This window comes from Paroedura picta, chromosome 9 (genome assembly GCF_049243985.1).
Source record: "Paroedura picta isolate Pp20150507F chromosome 9, Ppicta_v3.0, whole genome shotgun sequence".
Classification (NCBI taxonomy): Eukaryota; Metazoa; Chordata; class Lepidosauria; order Squamata; family Gekkonidae; genus Paroedura; species Paroedura picta.
In genome coordinates this window covers 45,053,959-45,074,204 of record NC_135377.1, presented here as the reverse complement: position 1 = coordinate 45,074,204, position 20,246 = coordinate 45,053,959, and the positions used below count along the sequence as shown (strand labels likewise).

The 20,246-nt window shown below is 41.3% G+C and overlaps 1 protein-coding gene across 1 annotated transcript in view; it reads left to right on the top strand.

Moving 5' to 3' along the window:
- Window positions 1-20,246, top strand: part of LAMA3 (laminin subunit alpha 3) — a 125,306-nt gene that overhangs the window by 25,528 nt on the left and 79,532 nt on the right. Inside the window, exons 5-17 of the mRNA XM_077352595.1 lie at window positions 1,617-1,787; window positions 3,378-3,475; window positions 4,613-4,728; window positions 7,357-7,475; window positions 9,240-9,330; window positions 10,177-10,308; window positions 10,452-10,514; window positions 13,878-14,012; window positions 15,083-15,220; window positions 16,101-16,147; window positions 16,868-16,967; window positions 19,204-19,256; window positions 19,928-20,033. Coding sequence (XP_077208710.1) covers window positions 1,617-1,787; window positions 3,378-3,475; window positions 4,613-4,728; window positions 7,357-7,475; window positions 9,240-9,330; window positions 10,177-10,308; window positions 10,452-10,514; window positions 13,878-14,012; window positions 15,083-15,220; window positions 16,101-16,147; window positions 16,868-16,967; window positions 19,204-19,256; window positions 19,928-20,033 — 1,369 coding nt within the window. The remainder of the gene's footprint in view (window positions 1-1,616; window positions 1,788-3,377; window positions 3,476-4,612; window positions 4,729-7,356; window positions 7,476-9,239; window positions 9,331-10,176; window positions 10,309-10,451; window positions 10,515-13,877; window positions 14,013-15,082; window positions 15,221-16,100; window positions 16,148-16,867; window positions 16,968-19,203; window positions 19,257-19,927; window positions 20,034-20,246) is intronic.

The following is a 20,246-nucleotide window of genomic DNA, read 5'->3' as shown; positions in this document are numbered from 1 at the left end:
GGGACATGTTGGCTGTCAGAGTTGTTTGGCAATGGGACAGGTTGTGGGGAAGTCCCCATTCTGGCCTCACCCAGAAGCCTGGTGAAAGAGCTCCATTTTGCAGGGCCTACAGAACTGTTTTAAGTTCTGTCAGGGCCCTGACCTTGTTAGGGAGCTTGGTCTACCAGGTTAGGGGCATGGATGAAAAGGCTCTGACCTTGGTTAAGGTCAAGAGGATTCCTTTGAGGCCGGGATAAATGGAATAAGAATCTAGATCTCGCTGTATCACCAAAGAAATGGGATATGCTCCTTAATTTTATATCAATTTTACCTCAAACTGTGATTTATTAAGCAAAAAAACTGTTTAGGGCAGTGGTCCCGGTCTGCAGATCAGTCAGTACCGGGCCACGGCTCCTCCTCGTCCTCCTCCCTGGCTACTGCCTCAGGGCTTGCCCTGCTGCCAGCTCACCTTTGGTGCTCTCCAGCGGCCACCATGGCTGGAGCTTCCCCTCGGTATGGCACTGCGCAGCTACTGCCGGCAGTACTACCCAGTGGGTGGCGGGAGGTCAGGGACACCGGCGGGAAAGCAAGTGGAGCAGGAGCTCAGAGGGTGGCGGTGGCGACATTCCTCAGCAAAAGATTCCCCACCCCCACCCCGGGGCTCAGTAAAATTGTCAAGCATTGACCGGTCCCCGGTGATAAAAAGGTTGGGAACCACTGGTTTAGGGTATGTTGGGATACCAAGCACATATTTAGTAACAGAGTAAGTAAAGTGTCTAACTGCTGGCACTGTCATTTACAAGATGCATCCTTTAAGCCAGTTTGGCATACTGGTTAGGAGTGCCAACTTCTAATCTGGCGATTTGTTGCGATTGAGAAAGAAAACTTATACTGGAGCAGCAGTAGCATAGGCCCCAAAAGTCCAGCTCCAGAAGGACTCAGAACTGTATAGTTACCTTGGCAACGGTTCCAGATTTTTTTTTTCTGGGCATAGTAATGGCAATAGGCTGCTCCAAAGGAATGACATTAAGAGGGTTCGCCACATCAGGAGGACATTTGGTTAAGATCAGGGTTTACTGAGGTACTCAGGGCACTGAAATAAGATGGTGATGTCAATATTGGCAATATTGGGAGGGCTTCTGGAATCCTGGCCCTCCTGGTTGATGGGACCTGGTTCTTGGCCACTGTGTGACACAGAGTATGAGGTTGAATCGGTCACTGGCCTTATCCAATGAGGCTTTTCTTATGTTATGTTCTTATGATTGTGTTATAGGTGGGTTTTTTGCAGCTGATTTGTGGGTTTTGGGTTTTGTTTTGTTTTTGCTTTAATGGATACAAATTATCAACAGAATTTGTAATTAACATTGAGGATAAAAATTAAAGTTGGTTTTTAGTTTCCTGTGTGTGTGTGTGTACATACATCCATATCAATGTATCTAACAGATAATGCTCCTGCCATGCCTTGCCCATCAACCCTTGCTCTATGCCTGTCCAGGATCATCATCTGTATAAGTAATGGTTGTATAAATGCTGCTGGTGGCTTAACACACTCATCCTTTCTGTACAGATCTCTGTTTTAATTGGTATTATTTTGTCTATTTTTTAAAATGGCACATTTTCTCATTCTCCCTAATTAGATTGTGATATCATTGGTTAATGGTCGTCCAGGAGCAAATAATTTCAGCCGCTCTCCTGCACTTAGAGAATTTACTAAGGCAACAAATATCCGATTGCATTTCCTCAGAACCAATACTCTTCTTGGACACTTGATATCTAAAGCTCAACGGGATCCCACAGTGACTCGCAGGGTGAGTAAATGCTCTCAGAAGTGGAAATTAGGATTGATGTGAACAGACAGCAATCTCATGTGATATGTTCTACATAATGCTCATCCCTTTGTATCCTTGTTTTCATACATCTTTGATATGCAATATGGCAAGGACATTAATTTGGACATTACTGACCAAATAGGAAAGCTAGAAACAGAGACATCTTATGCTTCCATTTTGCCTTCAATTTGTATTGTGCAAACCCACTATTTTGTCTCTACGAGCATCAGATGAAGGTGGGATGCATATGGATGATGTAAATCATAATTTATATGGTGATCCACATGGACTCATGAGGGTGGGATTTCCTCCCTTCCTCACCAGCTCACATTTGTTCAATTTTCCTATTTTTCTTCATTTCAGATCTGGTTTCCCTCACCTCTACTCTGTTTACCCTGCCTTCCCAATCCCCCAATGTGTCTTTGATAGTATCCTAAATAATTAATCCTCATCTTAGCTATATATTACAGAAATTCCCTCCCAAATACAGCTTTTTGCCCTTCCTGCTCATTGCAAATAAAATACCAAATTTGGCTTCTCTTTCTTGTTTCTCTTTGATTGTACCTCAGTATAGTTAAGGAAGGGTGGGCAATCTTACTGTTTATGTACATAGAAATGACTATAAATGGTGGCATGTGTTGATTCAGCCAAAATCACTGTCTGCCATGCCTGGACTGGTAGCAGGGGATGTTTCTGAGTTAACAAGGTTAAACTCTTTATTCAGCACCATTCAGTGATACTTGCAAATGACTTAAAGCCCAATCCTTTGTATATCCACTGTTTTATGTAGTACTAGTTTCTAAATAAGCATATATAGGTTTGATGTTTTAGTCTTATGTAAGCCTGAACACTGACAGTGTGATATGGAAAATGCCGTAATGAGCATGGTCAATAACTAAATAATAATAATGATGACTAACAATTTGAGTTGTTTCAAAAAATTAGATAAATGAGACGATATATTATCTTGGCCTGTCCTGACTAGGGCCATAATGGAGAGGGAAAACTGTCCTTGTTTCTGCCACCCTGTGGCTGGTACTATTATAAGGCTATTTATTTGTTTAATTTTGCAGTTGGGCATTTCCTTCCCTTAATATGTTCCTTCCCTTCTGCTGTGGCTATTACTTTTAGTCACTACAGGATACCTATGTCCAACTGAGGCACCTCCCCTCCTTTGGCCATAAAAGTTTATCATTTTTTTAAAGTTTATAAACTGAATATATTGTAGGAGAATATGCATCTGGTGGTGGTGGGAAGTGCCATCAAGTAACATCCAGTTTATAGTGACCCTGTAGGGTTTTCAAGGCAAGAGGTATTCAGAGGTTTACCATGGCCTGCTTCTGCAGAGTGACCCAGAGTTTCTGGGTGGTCTCCCATCCAAACACTAACCACAGCTGACCCTGCTTAGCTTCTGATAAGATCAGGCTAGCCTGGGCTGTCCAGGGCAAGTGGATTATCCTCTAACCATTAATATACCATATACCTTTTGGGATATAGAATCTATAACTATTGACAGAGTATACTAAGAGCAGATCTGCTCAACTAATTACAATCTCCTTTCTTACCTAGTATTACTACAGTATAAAAGACATCAGCATTGGTGGACAGTGTGCTTGCAATGGCCATGCTGATGTCTGTGATGCAAAAAGAGACCAGAGCCCATTCAGGTAAGGAAACCTGCCCTACAATCTAAAGAATTATGCTTTCTAAATTTGTGGTTGTAAATATGACAGTTTTCTAGTTTTCTGGCATGTTAGTACTTCTGAGTTGGAAATCAATCCCCCTGTGGAAAAGGAAATATTTTGTAAGATTTAAATAATGCCTGCCTTTTTTTTGCTACATATATATTTTTCTTTTTGATATTTGTACATTGAAAACTACTGCATAGCTGATCAAATGGTACAAAATACCAGTCTTTCCTCCCCTATTTATTTTATTTATTCATAAAATGTATATCCTGCCTGCATGTCCCGATCAAAGCCACCAAGTTGGCCAACAGATTAAAACTATAAATAATAAAAACACATTTCAAAACCAATAAAAGCAAAGAAAACACACAATTAAAACACTGAAAACCAAGCTAAAATATACATGCAGTACAAGTAGGGGAGGAAGATGAGATCACAGAGAAAACACCAGGTGAAACAAAGAAGTCTTTGATCACTGGCAAAAGACAGCAATATAAGGAGACAGGCAAGTTCTATCAGGCAGGTTAGGAGATCTGGTGCTATGACCGAGAAGACCTTTTTCTAGGGTTACCATCCACCTAATATCAGAAAACAGGAACACCTTGAGAAAATTGTTGTAGTGGTTGGGTAAGTTCATAAGAGGCAGTCCTTCAGGTATGCTGTTCACAAGCCATAGCAAGCTTTAAAAGCCAACACCAGCAACCTTGAGCTATGCCCAGAAACAGCTTGATTGAAAGGCCAAAACTGGAATACTATGATACTGTATATTCCAGTCAACATCCTGGTGGCAGCATTCTGTACCAGTTGATGTTTCTGAACAATTTTCAAAGGCAGCCCCACACAGCTTAATCTGTTTGTGTTGTTGTGAAGTGTTTGGTTATCTTTGTGTTGAAAGGTGGGATAGAAATATTTCGCTAAGAAAATAAGTTTTCTACTTCTGTGCTGGAAAAAAGTGTGGAGTTGCATTAATATGTTGTAGAAGAACATTCTAGTCAAGTGTAATATTGAAGAAATATTAGTGCACACATGGATTTGAGCACACACTGTATTCTAGGAACAGTGAAAAGAAAATGAGCAAAAAAGAATCAAATTAATAAGAATTGCTTAAATATCCAGGTATCAATGTGTTTGTCAGCACAACACTTGTGGGGGAACGTGTGACCATTGCTGTGCTGGATATAACCAGAGACAATGGCAACCTGCAACGGCCACCAGCACAAATCAGTGTGAACGTAAGTGTATAACAACGTTCTAGCTTAACAGGTAATGGTGTGTGGTTCATGGGGGATGAAAAGGAAGAATAAATAAAGTGAATGTTATATGCATGCTTAACACATAATTCTGAAAGCCTGGATAGAAGAACACAAAAGGGAAGCAAAACCTGTCTTGAAATATTCTGTGCTTTCAGGCTCATGTTACCCCTGCAAAATTTAGCTACTTGATCCTAATATGATGTCTCCTCTTTTCTGGTCTGCTCACCTGATTGGGTAGACTCCTAATTTCTCCCATTTAATTCCAAACAAAATTACAGTACCATCAATAAGAAGACAGTCAGCCTGTATATTCCCTAAATTAAACAAGTATAAAAATTCACTGCAAATGCCTAGGGATCCGAGGACACAATTTATTTATGGCTTAATTTGTGTCAAAGTAAACCCAGGCTCTGACTTGAAAATTGTTGAAACAATCATTGGCCCTATCACATTTAAGGTGGGGTTTTTTTTGGTACATTTCGATTTAGTTTGTGTGTGTGTGTATTACGTTGTATTTGCTTAGAGAAACAAACTTTATTAATAATATGCGAAATATCTGAGCCTCCGGAATAGATCAGGACCTCCAGAGTATTGGCCTTGGCTTAGTCCTGAGTTCCTCAGGAACTAAGTTCCTCAGGACTAAATAGAGTTGCAGAGTGACAGAGTATTTGAAAGTTTGTGCTTATTATTTACCTTTGTGGATGAAGCACAGATCCAGACTCACAACACTGAGGTTTAAAAGAGAGAAATCTTTACTGGGAAAGATTATTTACAACATATATAATGTTTATTTGCTTTGATCTCCTTACTGAAGCAGAGTACAAAAGCTTAAAGAGTACTTACAAAAGCAGCACATTGCAAGCTTCTGTGGCTGGGCTTGTCCATTGGGTTTTCATGGCAAAGATACTGGAGTGGTTAGCCATTTCCTTCTCCAGTGGATCACCTTTTGTCAGAACTCTCTGCTATGATCTGTCCGTCTTGGGTGGCCCTGCACGGCACAGCTCATAGCTTCACTGAGCTACGCAAGCCTCCTTGCCATGGCAAGGCAGCGATCCTTGAAGGAGAAGCAAAAATTGGCTTGAAACTCAACATCAAGAAAACAAAGATCATGGCATCCAGCCCTTTCAATTCCTGGCAAATAGATGGGGAAGAAATGGAGATAGTGACAGATCTTATTTTCCTGGGCTTCAAGATCACTGCAGATGGGGACTGCCGCAAAGAAATTAAAAGACGCTTGCTCCTGGGGAGGAAAGCTATGGCAAATCTAGACAGCATCCTAAAAAGCAGAGACATCACCCTGCCAACAAAAGTGCATTTAGTCAAGGCTATGGTCTTCCCAGTTGCAATGTATGGCTGTGAAAGTTGGACCATAAGGAAGGCCGAGCATCAAAGAATTGAGGCTTTTGAACTTTGGTGCTGGAGAAGAGTCTTGCAAGTCCCTTGGACTGCAAGGCGTACAAACCAGTCAGTCCTAGAGGAGATCAGCCCTGACTGCTCCTTAGAAGGCCAGATCCTGAAGATGAAAAATACTTTGGCCACCTCATGAGAAGGAAGGACTCCCTGGAGAAGAGCCTAATGCTGGGAGCGATCGAGGGCAAAAAAAGAAGGGGACGACAGAGAATGAGGTGACTGGATGGAGTAGGTGCAAACTTAAATGGACTCTGGGGAATGGTAGAGGACAGGAAGGCCTGGAGGATCATTGTCCATGGGGTCGCGATGGGTCGGACACGACTTCGTACCTAACAACAACAACGGCTGGGCTGCAAGCCCACACATCAGCAGATGGAGAGAGTAGTGCCTAAGAAGGTGGCTGCTTATTTGCCTCTGCAAAAGCACACTGAGCTGCTCTTTCTCTTGCTGAAGAAAGATGAGGTAGACAGGAGCCAAGCTTAAACAAAGGAAATCCCAGCCATGTGCTTGGGATTTTTCCTCTGCAACCTTAGACTGACCATTATGTGTCATGGGTGAGCACATAGGTACAGTTTAGCAGCCTAACAACTTTACAACATCAGTCCTTTACACAGAGACTGGCTGAAGACATAACAAGACAAGGCACTAAGTCCTAGCTAAACAATGAAGACCAGTCAATGGATCTTCTGTTGGTTGAAGGTGCTGTTTATATAGCCATTGCATTATATAGCCATTATAGAATATTCTATGAAATCAATATGATGTGTCACTCCTACTTGGGAGGCATCAGAGAAGAAAGGGGAAGTATCTGCCCCTGTTATTCTCTCTTGATCACTATAGCAATCCTGTACCAGTAAGCCCTCTACTGCTGAAACCAGCTGGCAGGTTTGGTATTTCTTGTAGTGGTCCATGTGCTTGCCCTCTCTTATTAGTTCTGCTGTAATATAGAACAGTGTCAAAAAGCACTACAGTGAAGCAGAAGAGAAAACAGGCATTTAGGATCAAATAAACTTCATGTGTACTGCTTAGGTAGCTTTCCTGGTACTTGGGAAGTACAGACAGGAAGCAGAATAAAATAATTCTTTAGATCATTTTACCTGTGAATATCCATATTTTTAGAACTGTTTTGTATATTCTCCAGATATTTGCTCACTTACCTCATTGATATAATGAAATCTAACCCACCATTTCTCCCAGCATGCAACTGTCATGGACATGCCAGTGATTGCTACTATAATCTTGAGGTTGAACAACGTAAAGAGAGCTTAAGTATCTCTGGAGAGTATCAAGGTGGAGGAGTTTGCATTGACTGCCAGGTAAAATGCACTTCTGTTTTTATAGGCTGTGTGTGTGTGTGTGTGTGTGTGTGTGTGTGTGTGTGTGTGTATGTGTGGTTTGCCAGTGCCTTCCCCAGTCATTACCGTTTTACCCCCCAGCAGCAAGCTGGGTACTCATTTTACTGACCTCGGAAGGATGGAAGGCTGAGTCAATCTTGAGCCGGCTGCTGGGATCGAACTCCCAGCCTTATGGACTAACTTCAGACAGCATGTCTGCTGCTTACCACTCTGCACCACAAGAAGCCTTGTGTGTGTGTGTGTATAATTGTTGTTGTTGTTATTATTATTATTATTATTATTATTATTATTATTATTATTATTATATTTATTACCCGCCACTCCCTGACTGTTCGTGGTGGGTTACATAGATTAAAATAAAACCCTGTAAAACCCCAATAAAATTACAATCAATAATCAGATCAAAAGAAAGAAGAAGGTACAGCAGGGGGAAAAAACCATCCCTATCCTCAATACCCCAGCAATTCGCATCGGAGTAGGAGCCAGGAGAGTGTGGATGTCATTCGTAACAGTCTCAGAATTACCTGGGCCATGTATATCTCCCTGGCTGTATTGGCCTCAACCATAGACCTGGCGGACGGGCTCAGTTTTACAGGCCCTGCGGAATGCTGAAAGCTCCTGCAGGGCCCGCAGCTCTTCCGGGAGCTCATTTCACTAGGTAGGGGCCAGGACTGAAAAGGCCCTGGCCCTGGTCGAGGACAGCTGGACTTCCCTGGGGCCAAGAATGACCAACAGGTTGGTACCCGCAGAGCGTATAGCCCTGTGGGGGGCATGGGGCAACAAGCAATCTCACAAGTATGTGGGATCCAGACTGCGAAGGGACTTAAAGGTTAGAACCAGAACCATAAACCAGATCTGGGTAGCAACTGGTAACCAGTACAGCTGCCTCAGCACAGGCTGGATATGGATGTCAGCAGTTGCTGGGCAGATGCCCCAAACTGTCCTGTTCCCTATTGGTGGAATATTCCCCACTCGGCGCCAGTTGCCTCCTGCTTTAAAAAGTGAGTTGTATGCCTGGCATTTTATATATGATTATGATGATTTTATTTTATTAATTCTGCCAATATGACCAGATAACGTTTGCTGCTGGCACTCTGTCCCTAGTTAAATTTCTTATTATTACATGGAAATAGACCAGGGACAGAAGCCAGGAATTTATTTCACACTGGTTTAAGCATTTCACTGTGTATTGATCATTTTATGTTTGATGGTAGTAATATAACATAATCCAAGATGTCTATTTTGCAGTATAAGCAAAACAAAATGGCCCATCTTAACACAGCAGCGGCGCGGACTAAATAAAGCTGTAAGGGCTTAGGGGGAGGAGTTAGGGTGGGCTCTGTCCGGGATGAGGAAGGGTGCCGATTGGCCCCTTCCTCCGGACAGACCAATTGGCCCGGCTGATTCCCGCCCTGCTGACAAGGGAGCAACTGCGGCTGATTCCCGCCCTGCCTACAAGGGAGCAACTGTGAGCCGCACGGAGCGCGGCTCGCAGTTGCTCCCTTGCCGGCGGCTTCGCGCGTCTCGCCACGTCAGGCCGCCGGCCAAGGGAGCTCCCGCCAGCCGCGCTTTTTTTATTACAGCGGGCTTGATTACTAGTATTCCATATTTGCTTTGCAGTAGTGATGTAGTTTTGAAATTGCTGTTTTTACTTCATTTCCTATCTGGATGTATTAACCACTGTATTTCTCTAGTTACATATTTATCTCACTTTAATCTGCCTAGCACAACACAGCTGGTGTAAACTGTGAGAGATGTTCAAAGGGCTATTATCGTCCTTATGGTGTTCCAGTGACAGCACCTAATGGATGTATACGTAGGTTACTTTCTTTTAAACTTTTCGATTTTATTTCCCCCCTTTATTTCAATGGGGAAGGGAAGGGAATTGATGTTAATTTCAGATCTCATTTCTATATGTAGGTGATAAATTTATACTCTGCGGGTTTAGATGGGTGTAACTGTTTAGGGTGCCAATGTTGGTGTCTGATTCAAGATTAGTAAAATAGCAGATTACAGAAATTAAAAGGTTGCTGCTGCTTAACTTCAGATATTTGCTTAGCAAGCTGATGGATGGCAAGAACAGCTGCTGTCCCATTGCTAGGAAAAACAGCACCTGCCAGTGGATCCCTGGGCACAGGAACCAGGGCACCAGATCCACAGAACTGAAAATGGAATAGAGTCAGCAGAATGAATCTTGGTCAACTTTCCTTTATTGTGGCAGTTTCTGCAACCTCAGAAAAAAGTCATTTATGAGGGGGGCCCCAATAATATCAAGGGGTATAGGGAAAATTGGTGAACATCACCCTCCCCTCTTGTACCACAGCCCTGATCAGAACATCCCCTCGTAGCTGCTTTTTAGTGTTAAAAACTTGTCAAGAGATCAGATAATGGATCTCCTCAATAAATTGAGGTTTGACTCCAGAGTATAAATTGACAAACAAAAACAGCTTCCAAGAAAGGTAGCAGGCTGCCATAAACCAAGGGCACAGAGATATCAGTCATGTAAGAAAGCTTAATGGTTACCTCTGGCAGAGGGTTACTAGTCACTTGTTTCGCATAAGCTGCTGTCAGAAGGAAGATTGTGTTTGTGTATGTCTATGTATAATCTTCAGTAAATAAACAGTGTGGAGGAAGACTTTTATGCTGATGTTGTTTTATGCAGCTTGCAGCTGTAACCCAGAACATTCTAATGGCTGTGAGGAAGGGTCAGGTTACTGCTACTGTAAACCAAATTATCAGGGCAAGCACTGTGACCAGTGTGCTGAAGGATACCATCATTTCCCCTTCTGTGACCGTGAGTATCAGTGTACCAAACACATCTTTGTATTTGCATCCTTTGTATTTGCATCCTTTGTATTTGCAAAAACGAATTTTACCTATAATGTGATCTCTATCAATGTTCCTAATAGGTTTTATTTATTTGTTTTTACTTAAAAGGGACTTCTGTTTATCCCACTGCTACTGCAAGTCCTGAAGATCCGTCAGCAGGTCATATACTTGGCAAGTCCTTTTTTTTATGTTGCTGGTAGTTTATTATTTAATGGCAATAAGACACAATCCTGAGAACACTAGAGACTTTCAAGATATATTTCCATGTTAGTTGATAGAGTTTCTTTCTCTGGTTTAGTTTCTTTTCCATGTGTGTTTGGGGATGTCCAAGGATGCTGAGCTTATATGTAACCCTTTTGTACTTGATCAGTGTCCCATTGCTCCGTTTTCATGTTTATAATCACCACTAAGTGCTTTTTTTCTTGTTTGTTTCAGCTACATTATGTAATATATATGTTTATACAATTATACAATAATTCCATTATACAATATATAGGGCAAAATTATACAGTATATATGTTGTCTCCAGGTTCACCACTTTGATCAGAGCCATACATTAGCTCCAAGGATGTCATTTTAAAAGCCCAATAATTTTGCTAATTTTGCTAATTTTGCTAACAACATACGGCATAGGTGGAGGAGAGGTTCTTGCCCTCCCTCAGCATTTTCCTTAGCTTCAAAAACATCAAGTAGTAACTTACTGGAGCAAATGACTTTTGTGTTTTAAAGCAATAATCTTGGAGTTGACATGTGACTGATTAACAAAAGTGCTTCTCGACTCAGACTTAGTTTTCACATCTATTAACTCTTTTATTCTCTGTATGCTAATTTGCAGCTCTCCACGGATTTAAATAACTGCACTAATCTAATCTTAGCTATACATATTGCTTACATCTTGACTTCAATTAGTTTCTCCTGCCAACTAACTCCCCTGACCTCTCTGTCTATATGTAATGCTTGAGGAAGTCCGTTTTAATGTATCTGAAGAAGTGTGCATCTACACATGCTAAATCACTCAGTTCTGGCTTATGCCTAGGATTAAACTTTGTTGATGTTAAAGGTGCCACCGGACTCCAATTTAGTTCTTACATTTTTGCTAAACTCTTTTATTTGTATGCAAATTTGCTGCCATTTGCAGGTATTAATAAGTACTTTAATCAAATATTCCTGATAGAACAGGGCTGAATCTGCACTTACTTTGTTTATTCCATTGTTGATCCTACTGAATCTAGATCAATCTGAACTCGGGTCTTCCCCCCCCCCCAATGAAACAGAAAAGTGTTCTGCATGTGCTTAGGGAGGCTCAGAAGGGGAAGGGGAAGCCAAACACAGCAGGAGCACTCTAAAATATTCCAAGATAAAGGTAGGGTCACTCTGGATCAATCATGCTAGTTGCAGAGGGAAAATTTAAATTGGACAAAATCAAAATGGAAATCGCATTCAGAGGAGATGGCAGGGACTGAATTGACTTGGGATTGGAATAAAAGCTCCATGCAGTTTACACCCAGGACAAACATCTCCAATTCCATAATTTGGGATTGAATTAATTATATTCAGACAAGTGATTCAAGAAAGAGGGGGAAGGCTGAGGCACAGAAGGGAGAAGCTTCACAAAAACAGATGACTATTTTTACCAAATGTGAGCTTTAAAGCTTGTTTGGAATACAGCCTTCATCATACAGTTACTGAGTATTATACATCCTGGTGATGATGGCCTCCTCTCCGTGTGCATGAGCAAGGTCCAGGGAATTCTAAAATGACTCAGAAAATCTACTACAATTCACCCACACCTGAAAATATAGTCCAAATTCCATTCCACAGCAGAATTGAATGACAAATGTACTTGAAATGGAAACAATACCTGTTGGGCTGCAGTGCAGTTGAAGAGGCAGTGCAATGGATGATATCACTAGAGATATTTGGCATCTCCCCTGCCCTGAGGATATCTAGATAGCAACTCCCAGATGGGTTCATGAAAAATGTCCTAGAAAGAGGGCACTACTTCCCTTTATCCCTTATTTGTCCCTCCCCTCCCCCATTAAGCCTGTGCCCACCTCTAAAAGCCAGCTGTGCAGATGAATCACTTTCTGGGGGGATCAGCATTCTCATTGGACTGAACATGTCAGCAACTTGCAATTAAGATAGCAGTTTGGTTGCTGCTACAGGCATCACTGGAGGCAAATTTAGAACAGGGTGGAAATGTGAATTAGTTGTACTAACTTTGCTTTTCCTCTTTTTGCTGGCTGTTGATTGATTCCTGCTCTGTTTCTCAAGATTGCTTATGAACAGAAGAGGGATTAAGTTGATACTGAACTAAAGGGTTCTGTGTGGCTCTCACCGGACCCTTTCCCACATGAAAGAGAGAATGGGCAAATCTAGTATTTAACTTCTTGTTTTTAATGTTTTGATTACTTATTTAATTTAATTTTCTATTTTTGTATTTTATTTTTTACCTTTGTACTATGTAATTCTATCCTATTTTAATCTGGCCTGAGTCCATGGAGAGAGTGTGGAAAACAAATGCAAATATAAATAAATAAAATAAAGATAGCAAAAACAAAGCATAAAAGGTATAAGAGAGAGATTATCCAAAGGAGTCCTAAAGCAGCTTCCAATTGTCTTTCCTTCCTCTCCCTACCACAGACACCCTGTGAGGTATGTGAGCATGAGACAGCTCTGACAGAACTGCTCTGCAAGAATAGCTCTAACAGAACTGTGACTAGCCCAAGGTCACCCAGCTGGCTGCATGTGAAGGAGTGGGGAATCATACCTGGCTTGCCAGATTAAAAGCTGCTGCACTTAACCACTACACCATGCTGGCTGTTAAAACAATTTGATCTAGGGATTAAAAAACCTCAAAAACTCCAGCCAACTAGCAACTAAATTCTAGATCCCTGAACTGTTACTGGTAATGGATTTGTAGATGGCTGCAAAATAAATACCTCACTTATTATTATATATAGTTAATAAACTAGTCATTTGTTTTTGCTGAGTTCAAATTTATCAGCATTTTAAAATATATGTTGAATATCAGGGGATTATACTAATGCATGACACAACAAGAGTTCAAGTATATTAATTAATATTCACCATACACACTCAATTCTTTTGTCTGAATACCATGTAGGAATAGCATAAACATTTCCATTAAATAAGATGTGCTGGCTTTCATGGGTTTCTTATCTTTGTGTTTGATTCTTTGGGTGTCTTTTGTACAAATCCTGCATATATTTAAAAGGCACAAAGAATCTCATTTGGTTCCCTTTTGAATCCCTGCTTTTGAGGAACTTTTTAGTAGATGGGTCAAGTCTTTATATACATTATAAGTTGTGATATTGCAAGAAGACCATCATGAATAAATTAATGGGTAGATTTCATTGAAGGTTGCTTTCTTTGCCTATCCAAGAAGAATTAGAGCTTAAATTGATTTCTTGAATTTTGCTTTAGTTTCTGAAGTGTATGGAAAATTGTGTTTTAAAAAAACTTTCCTGTAAATAACTATAAATATAATCAATTGTTGTTTTTTCTATGCAGAGTGTAATTGTGCTGCTGTTGGATCTGTTGACAGTACATGTGGCCCTCAGGGTCACTGCTTTTGCCATAGAAACTATGCTGGGCCACAATGCAACCAGTGTGCTCCTGGTTATTATAGCTATCCCGGTTGCTTGCGTAAGTTACCATCAATTTCCTTCTTCCATTTAGAATCAGTGTGGTATAATGGTTAAAGGGTCAATCTAGGATGTGGGAGACCTGTGTTCAGACACCTATCCAGCAATGGAGGTTCTTAAGCGCTCTTAAGCCTCTCAGACCAGGGGTAGTCAACCTGTGGTCCTCCAGATGTTCATGGACTACAATTCCCATAAGCCCATGTACATCTGGAGGACCACAGGTTGACTACCCCTGTCTCAGACGAAGCACCTCCCCCCCCACGAGATGGCACTGGCTAGTTTGGGCATGAGCGGCTGCTTCGGATGCCGAAAGTCATTACCCCAGGCGGCTTCTCTTAGCACAATAGCACCTCATTGAGGAAGGTTTTCTCCTTTCCCCACTTTCTGCCTCCTGTTCCCTGAAGAAAGCAACTGAGTCTGTTTTGCATTCTGGAGAAAATCACAAACAGCAAGATGAAGGCTTCTGCAACTTGAAGGTTGTTACAAAAGTTTACTTCTGAAAAGTGGTGAAGTCTGTTGAAACCTGAGATTGGCTGAAGCTGAGCCCTTTGAGCAAGTTGTGCTGTGCTGCTACATAATTTGAATGTATCCAGCTTGCAAAAGGTCATCTTTGTGTGAACTACTTTTTCCATCAAAGCCCCACATGATTCAGTATTTGAATGGAAGCACTTTGCACAGGGCTTTGTTTTCTTAGTGAGAGCTTTTTTGTCCTGATTTGTCACTGGAGAGATTGCTTGCACAGCAATTAAAGACCCTAATCTGTCCTGCGGGAGACACATGGTATACAGCAGTCACATAGACCCCAAAAGACACCGTTCTTGCTGGAAAGTGCCTTCAACCATTTATAAAGCAACAGTCCCATGAGACTCCCCCCCCCCCTTCATTTCAATGAACCTGAGCCTTCGGGGAGGGCGGTATATAAATCTAAATAAATAAATAAATAAATAAATAAATAAATAAATAAATAAATAAATAAATAAATAAATAAATGAGAGCTACTCTGGAGAAGCATTCAATAACATCCATCAGGTAAATGCTACCATATACGTTAACTTTGACATTTTTCTACAGCTTGTCAGTGCTCAGCTGATGGCTCCTACCATGACACATGTGATTCAGCAACAGGGCGGTGTGAATGTCGGCCAGGAGTTACAGGTCAACAGTGTGACAGTTGTCTTTCAGCAGCTCATCACTTTCCTAATTGTCTAGGTAATAACCACAAGGATATGACTCATTTTGACAGTGATGCAGGGGCAGTTGGCAAGTAGCATGGACTTGTCTGACACTTGGAGATTTGGGGAGGAATTCTAAACAGGTCCAATCAGAAATAAGTCTCATAGCATGCTGCCAGGAAAGGGTAGGACCTGGTGGCCTCACTTAGTTATAAAAAATTATGTCCAGTTGAGGGAAAACTGAAAATCAGGCTATGGAAGGTCAGTGGTATGAATTGCTGTTTGGTATCTTCTGATGTCCCAAGCAAGAAAGGTTATCGAATGATGTGTAGGTGTTCCATCTAGAATGTCCGGAAATTGCAGTTCCAGTGAGAAGGAATCAAGGTGGAACAGGCAACCAGCGTATGATTTATAGGGTTCATGGTTGAAACCTTTAAATACTTGATGCTGAAGGCTCCCTGCCTGGTTTAGTGAATGGAGAATTTGACTGGGATTTGGTTTGGAAATATAAGTCCCTCTGAAGTGATGGAATTATTTCACTAGCATTAATCAAGTCAGTCAAGGCCAGAGAGATCCAGTGAATAAACTCATGCTTGCTGAGGTAACTGGGCAAGTCACATTCTCAGCCTCAGTTCCCTATCTACACAATGGGAGTAACCATTATTTTTTATTTATAATTTAAGTTATATACTGCTCATTCCCACAAAACAGGCTTAGAGTGGTTTAAAAAAAAAAAAAAAACCCTGGGGGCAACAGCACTATTGTGAGATACTCTGTGCATAAGAAAGGTTATTTCAACGATTAATAGTAATCTAATAATTATCAGCACCTGTTTAAAAACATTTTGTAGAAATAGTTGAAAATAAATAACTATACTCTCAATTAAATAAATGTTTTTGTTTTTTAATGGTGGAAAGGTATTGGCAATGAATGTGACCCTGATGGAACTCTTGCTTCATATTCTGTAAGTATAACTGGGTGTAACTGGTTATATAGAGACAGAATTAATGTCAGTTTCTTTGGGTCCGTGTTGATAGAGTTGAAAAAAAATCTAATTACCAATTACTAAAAAAAAAAGGAATCGAATTCCTAAACCTTGTTAGCACTCACCATCCTCTCTAAATTTTGTATAGCAGAATATTCCTGCTACCTAAATGGACATTCACATTTCAGCAGACTGACTTAGAATGTCCTTTTCCATGCCACTTAGCAGGGCACAGGCAAGTGGGCTCCAAAGGGAAGCTGTCAGTATATAGAAGGCACCATAGGAGCTGTCTAGCACTAGTGCTCACTTTGCTTATAAATCTCTCCTCGTTTTTATGTCTTGTGAGATTTTAAGGAAGTGTGTGTGTGTGTATAAGTAAATTGAAAAGTCTTTGTGAAGAACATTCCTCCATACTATTCTAATTTCATAGGCAAATTTGTCAGCAAGATCCTCTCCACCAACCCGATCCTATACTTGCTGCTCATCTGAATCCCTCAGGCCTGATGGCTCAGAGCTAAGACCTCCGTGGAGACCCACCATTTTATGAACTGGAGATCTGAACTTGGGTTTAAGGCTCACAGTTGCCGTGGATACACTGTGTTTATTTGAGCAACTTGCTACATCTCATCATTTTGTATAATGGAAATTCTGTGGACTGATACTGTTTTGTAAAAATACATTATTCCCATTGCCTATTAGGGCTATTGCCAGTGTCTGCAAAATGTAGAAGGTCCGGACTGTAGCATCTGCAAACCATTATACTGGAATCTGGCTAGAGAGAACCCTGATGGATGCACAGGTAAGTCTGCACTGTTCAGTCATTAGAGTGTCTTGTGAAGAGGTCTTTAAGGTATCACTGGACTCTAGTGGACTAGAGAGGCAGGGTTTGGTAGTGTTAAAGTGTCAGGCTAGGATTTGGAAGACCCAAGTTTGCTCAGTGATCATGAGCCAGCCACACAGTCTCAGGGCCATTCCGCACTGGGATCCATGTTGCAAATTGTTTGCGGGATGAAAAATCGCCATTTTAAATAGTGGAATTCGTTGTTATGCATACCTGCCTTTGTAGTGGAATCCAGTTGCGTTTCTATTGTTTCCCACAGGGTTCCGGTCTCGGCAAAAATCGCTAGCCAGGAAGCGCTATTGCCGAGCTCGTCCCGCCCCTGGCCATCAAGCAGCCAATGGGCGGCCGTTATCATGCTCCCAAACAGCCCCTTTCCCTTTAAGGAAGGTTTTAAAAAAAAAAAAAAACACCCGTTGCAACGAATCTGCATTGATTCGTTGCAACGGAGAGACCCATCCAGCTAGCAGGTGGTGTTTGAGCTGCCGTTTCATCGTTGCCACGCTCCCCCCGAGTGAAAAAAAAAATTCTCCCCCCTCACGGGCGCGATTTTCGGCCGAAAACAGTGTGAAAAATAAAGGGAAAATAAACCAGCAAACGGGCTTCTGTGTTGCTTGTGCTTAGTGACTTTAAACAGAGGGACTGCAGCCGGGGAAGCCTCACTGGGTAAACGAAGGCTTGCCGGTGCGTTGATCTCCGCTCGCTCGGAGAAAAAAAAATGGCGATCGCTTCGCCGGAAGATCAGAAGAGAGAGCCAGGGGGAGGGACTTTGCAGAAACCGCAACAATGGTAACACACAGAACTTTCCCGCTAGTGTTGCAGATTGGTTGCAGGAGTGTAGCGCTTTCCGGAGGGTGAATCCACTTTTTGGGATTTCCCTGAAAGCACTACAACGAAGCGCTTTTTGCGGATCGGTTTCAGGAGTGTTACAGATTGTCAACGACGTTGTGCATAACGGCAAAACTGTAGCGATTTCAATTAGTAACCATTGTGCTATTTTGGACGAATGCGGAACGGCCTTCAGTCTACGCTACTTCACAGAGTTGTTCTGAGCTGGAGAGGGGAATTATATAAGCTTCTTGGGGAGAAAGATAGACTACAAAAGTATAAATGTAAACATATTGTTGGTCATACAGTCATGAGGTTCAGCTACTTGTCTGTTGCAGAAAGTTTTGCTAAAAAATTTCATCAAAATATATTTCTCACAGTTTGAAAGATACTATTGAATAATCCATGATTCCTGCAATTTTAAGACTTGCCCCTTAGTAATAGATGCGTAACAGGTGCTTAGCCAAATTCTGCCCTCTAGTGTTTGTTGATATTAAATCTACTGGCATAATTTGGTACATTTGGGATTTCAGCAAGGCATTTCGTCTGGAGAATATGTTTTATCTGTTCAAGATGACTTTTGTTTGATGTTTTGTGAACTGCTCTCTGCCTTGGTCGTGGGCAGCCTTGTGTTTTGAAGAAGTATAGGAATATGGAAGTAAGAACCCATAACAGAAAAATAAGTGGAAATAATTGCAGCACTACATGAAGCATCTTTGAATGGTATAATCATTTAACTTTGTGAGAATGAATCCTAAAACAGTATTCTTCAGTATTATGCCTCCATCAATCTAACAAAAAGTAAAAGAGAATGTACCTTGAATTTACATGACTGCACCCTGCACTAAGTTCAGCAGAGTGAGTTCCTGGGGAAAAAAAGACTTTCTTGACTGCCAGACAATTATGAGAAGAGAATAGTTATGCAGCATGATACAAATGTAGGCAGTAGTATTTCAACAATGAAAAGGAAGTTTCAGTACTTCTAAGAAGCTTCACAAACAGGGATGTGGGGTTTAAGTTTCTGGCTCACGTGCTTCCCCCCTGTAAGCGTCTGTTACTAAGGGGCAAGTCTTAGAACTTAATGCCTGAACTGGGAGAAACAGTGGGATCTTCTTGATCCCATCATCCAGATCCTGCTTTCGAGGTGGCTCTGGATTGTAAGATCAGGTGCATCTGGTTCCAGATGTTTTGTTCTTCGTATGATGAGAGGGCAGAAGCGGAGGTCATGAGATTGTATGTAGAGTTTATGTGATGGAATATTATATGAAAAGCCGTCAGGACTCTTGGCACACCCCAGGAATGCTGATGTGATATAAAGGAATTACAGAAAGGTGATCCACTTTTCTTTTCTTTTTTTTTGTCTTTGCAGAGTGCCAGTGTGCTGCAGACGGAACTCTGAGTGGAGTTGCAGAATGTCAGCAGGTAAAAACATTCCTTTTGCAAATAATTGCTCTTCCATGTTGTTTACATTCTAGTTGGAGAATGCCCTGTGAACAGGTAGCCAGGAAGTCATACAATATTGCCAATAACAATCTGATCTGCTGTTTCTATTTGTACAGATCCATTGAATTTAGTTGTACATTCCCAGATAGTAATGTATATGATATAGCTTATAGCAGGGGTAGTCAAACTGCGGCCCTCCAGATGTCCGTGGACTACAATTCCCAGGGGCTCCTGGGAATTGTAGTCCACGGACATCTGGAGGGCCGCAGTTTGACTACCCCTGGCTTATAGTCTGCAAGTGGATTCTGCTGCTCAACAAGCTGGTCTTGGATCTAAACAACCCTTGAACACCAAAAATTGTAACAGATGTGAAGGGAAAATTCCCCTGCTAGCTTGTGACCTAGAATCTGCTATCTTTTGGTTGTCCACATATGACCATTCCTAAAAAAATTAGGTACAATTGAGTTTCTTCCAAGCTTGAATGATGATCTGCTTGAATGATGATCGTGTGGCTACAAGCCAGCTCCCAGCTTATATTGGGAGCCTTTCTTGATATGTGTTTAAATGCAAGCTATTTTACTTTATAATTGTTTAATATAAGAAATATATCAAGGGAGAAGATGAAAACTTCACAATTGTTTTCTTGACAGGTGGATGGCAGTTGCTACTGCAAACCAAATGTTTGCGGGCATTTCTGTGGTACTTGTGAGGATAGTTATTATGGTCTTGAAGGTCGGAATTATTTTGGATGTCGAGGTAAAACTGAGTTTTTTTCACATGATAAAGATTTTTTTAAAAGATAACAATCCCATCTTTCTAGGAAGTTTGACATCAGCAAGGTATCAAATCACCTTTTCCTTGGCTTTTAATTTGTTATGTAACAGAGTTGATGCCAAACAGTAATTTTTATATTACTGTACTTAAAAAAAAAACCCTTGTTATCTATCTTGTGCTTTTGTTGTGGCAGTT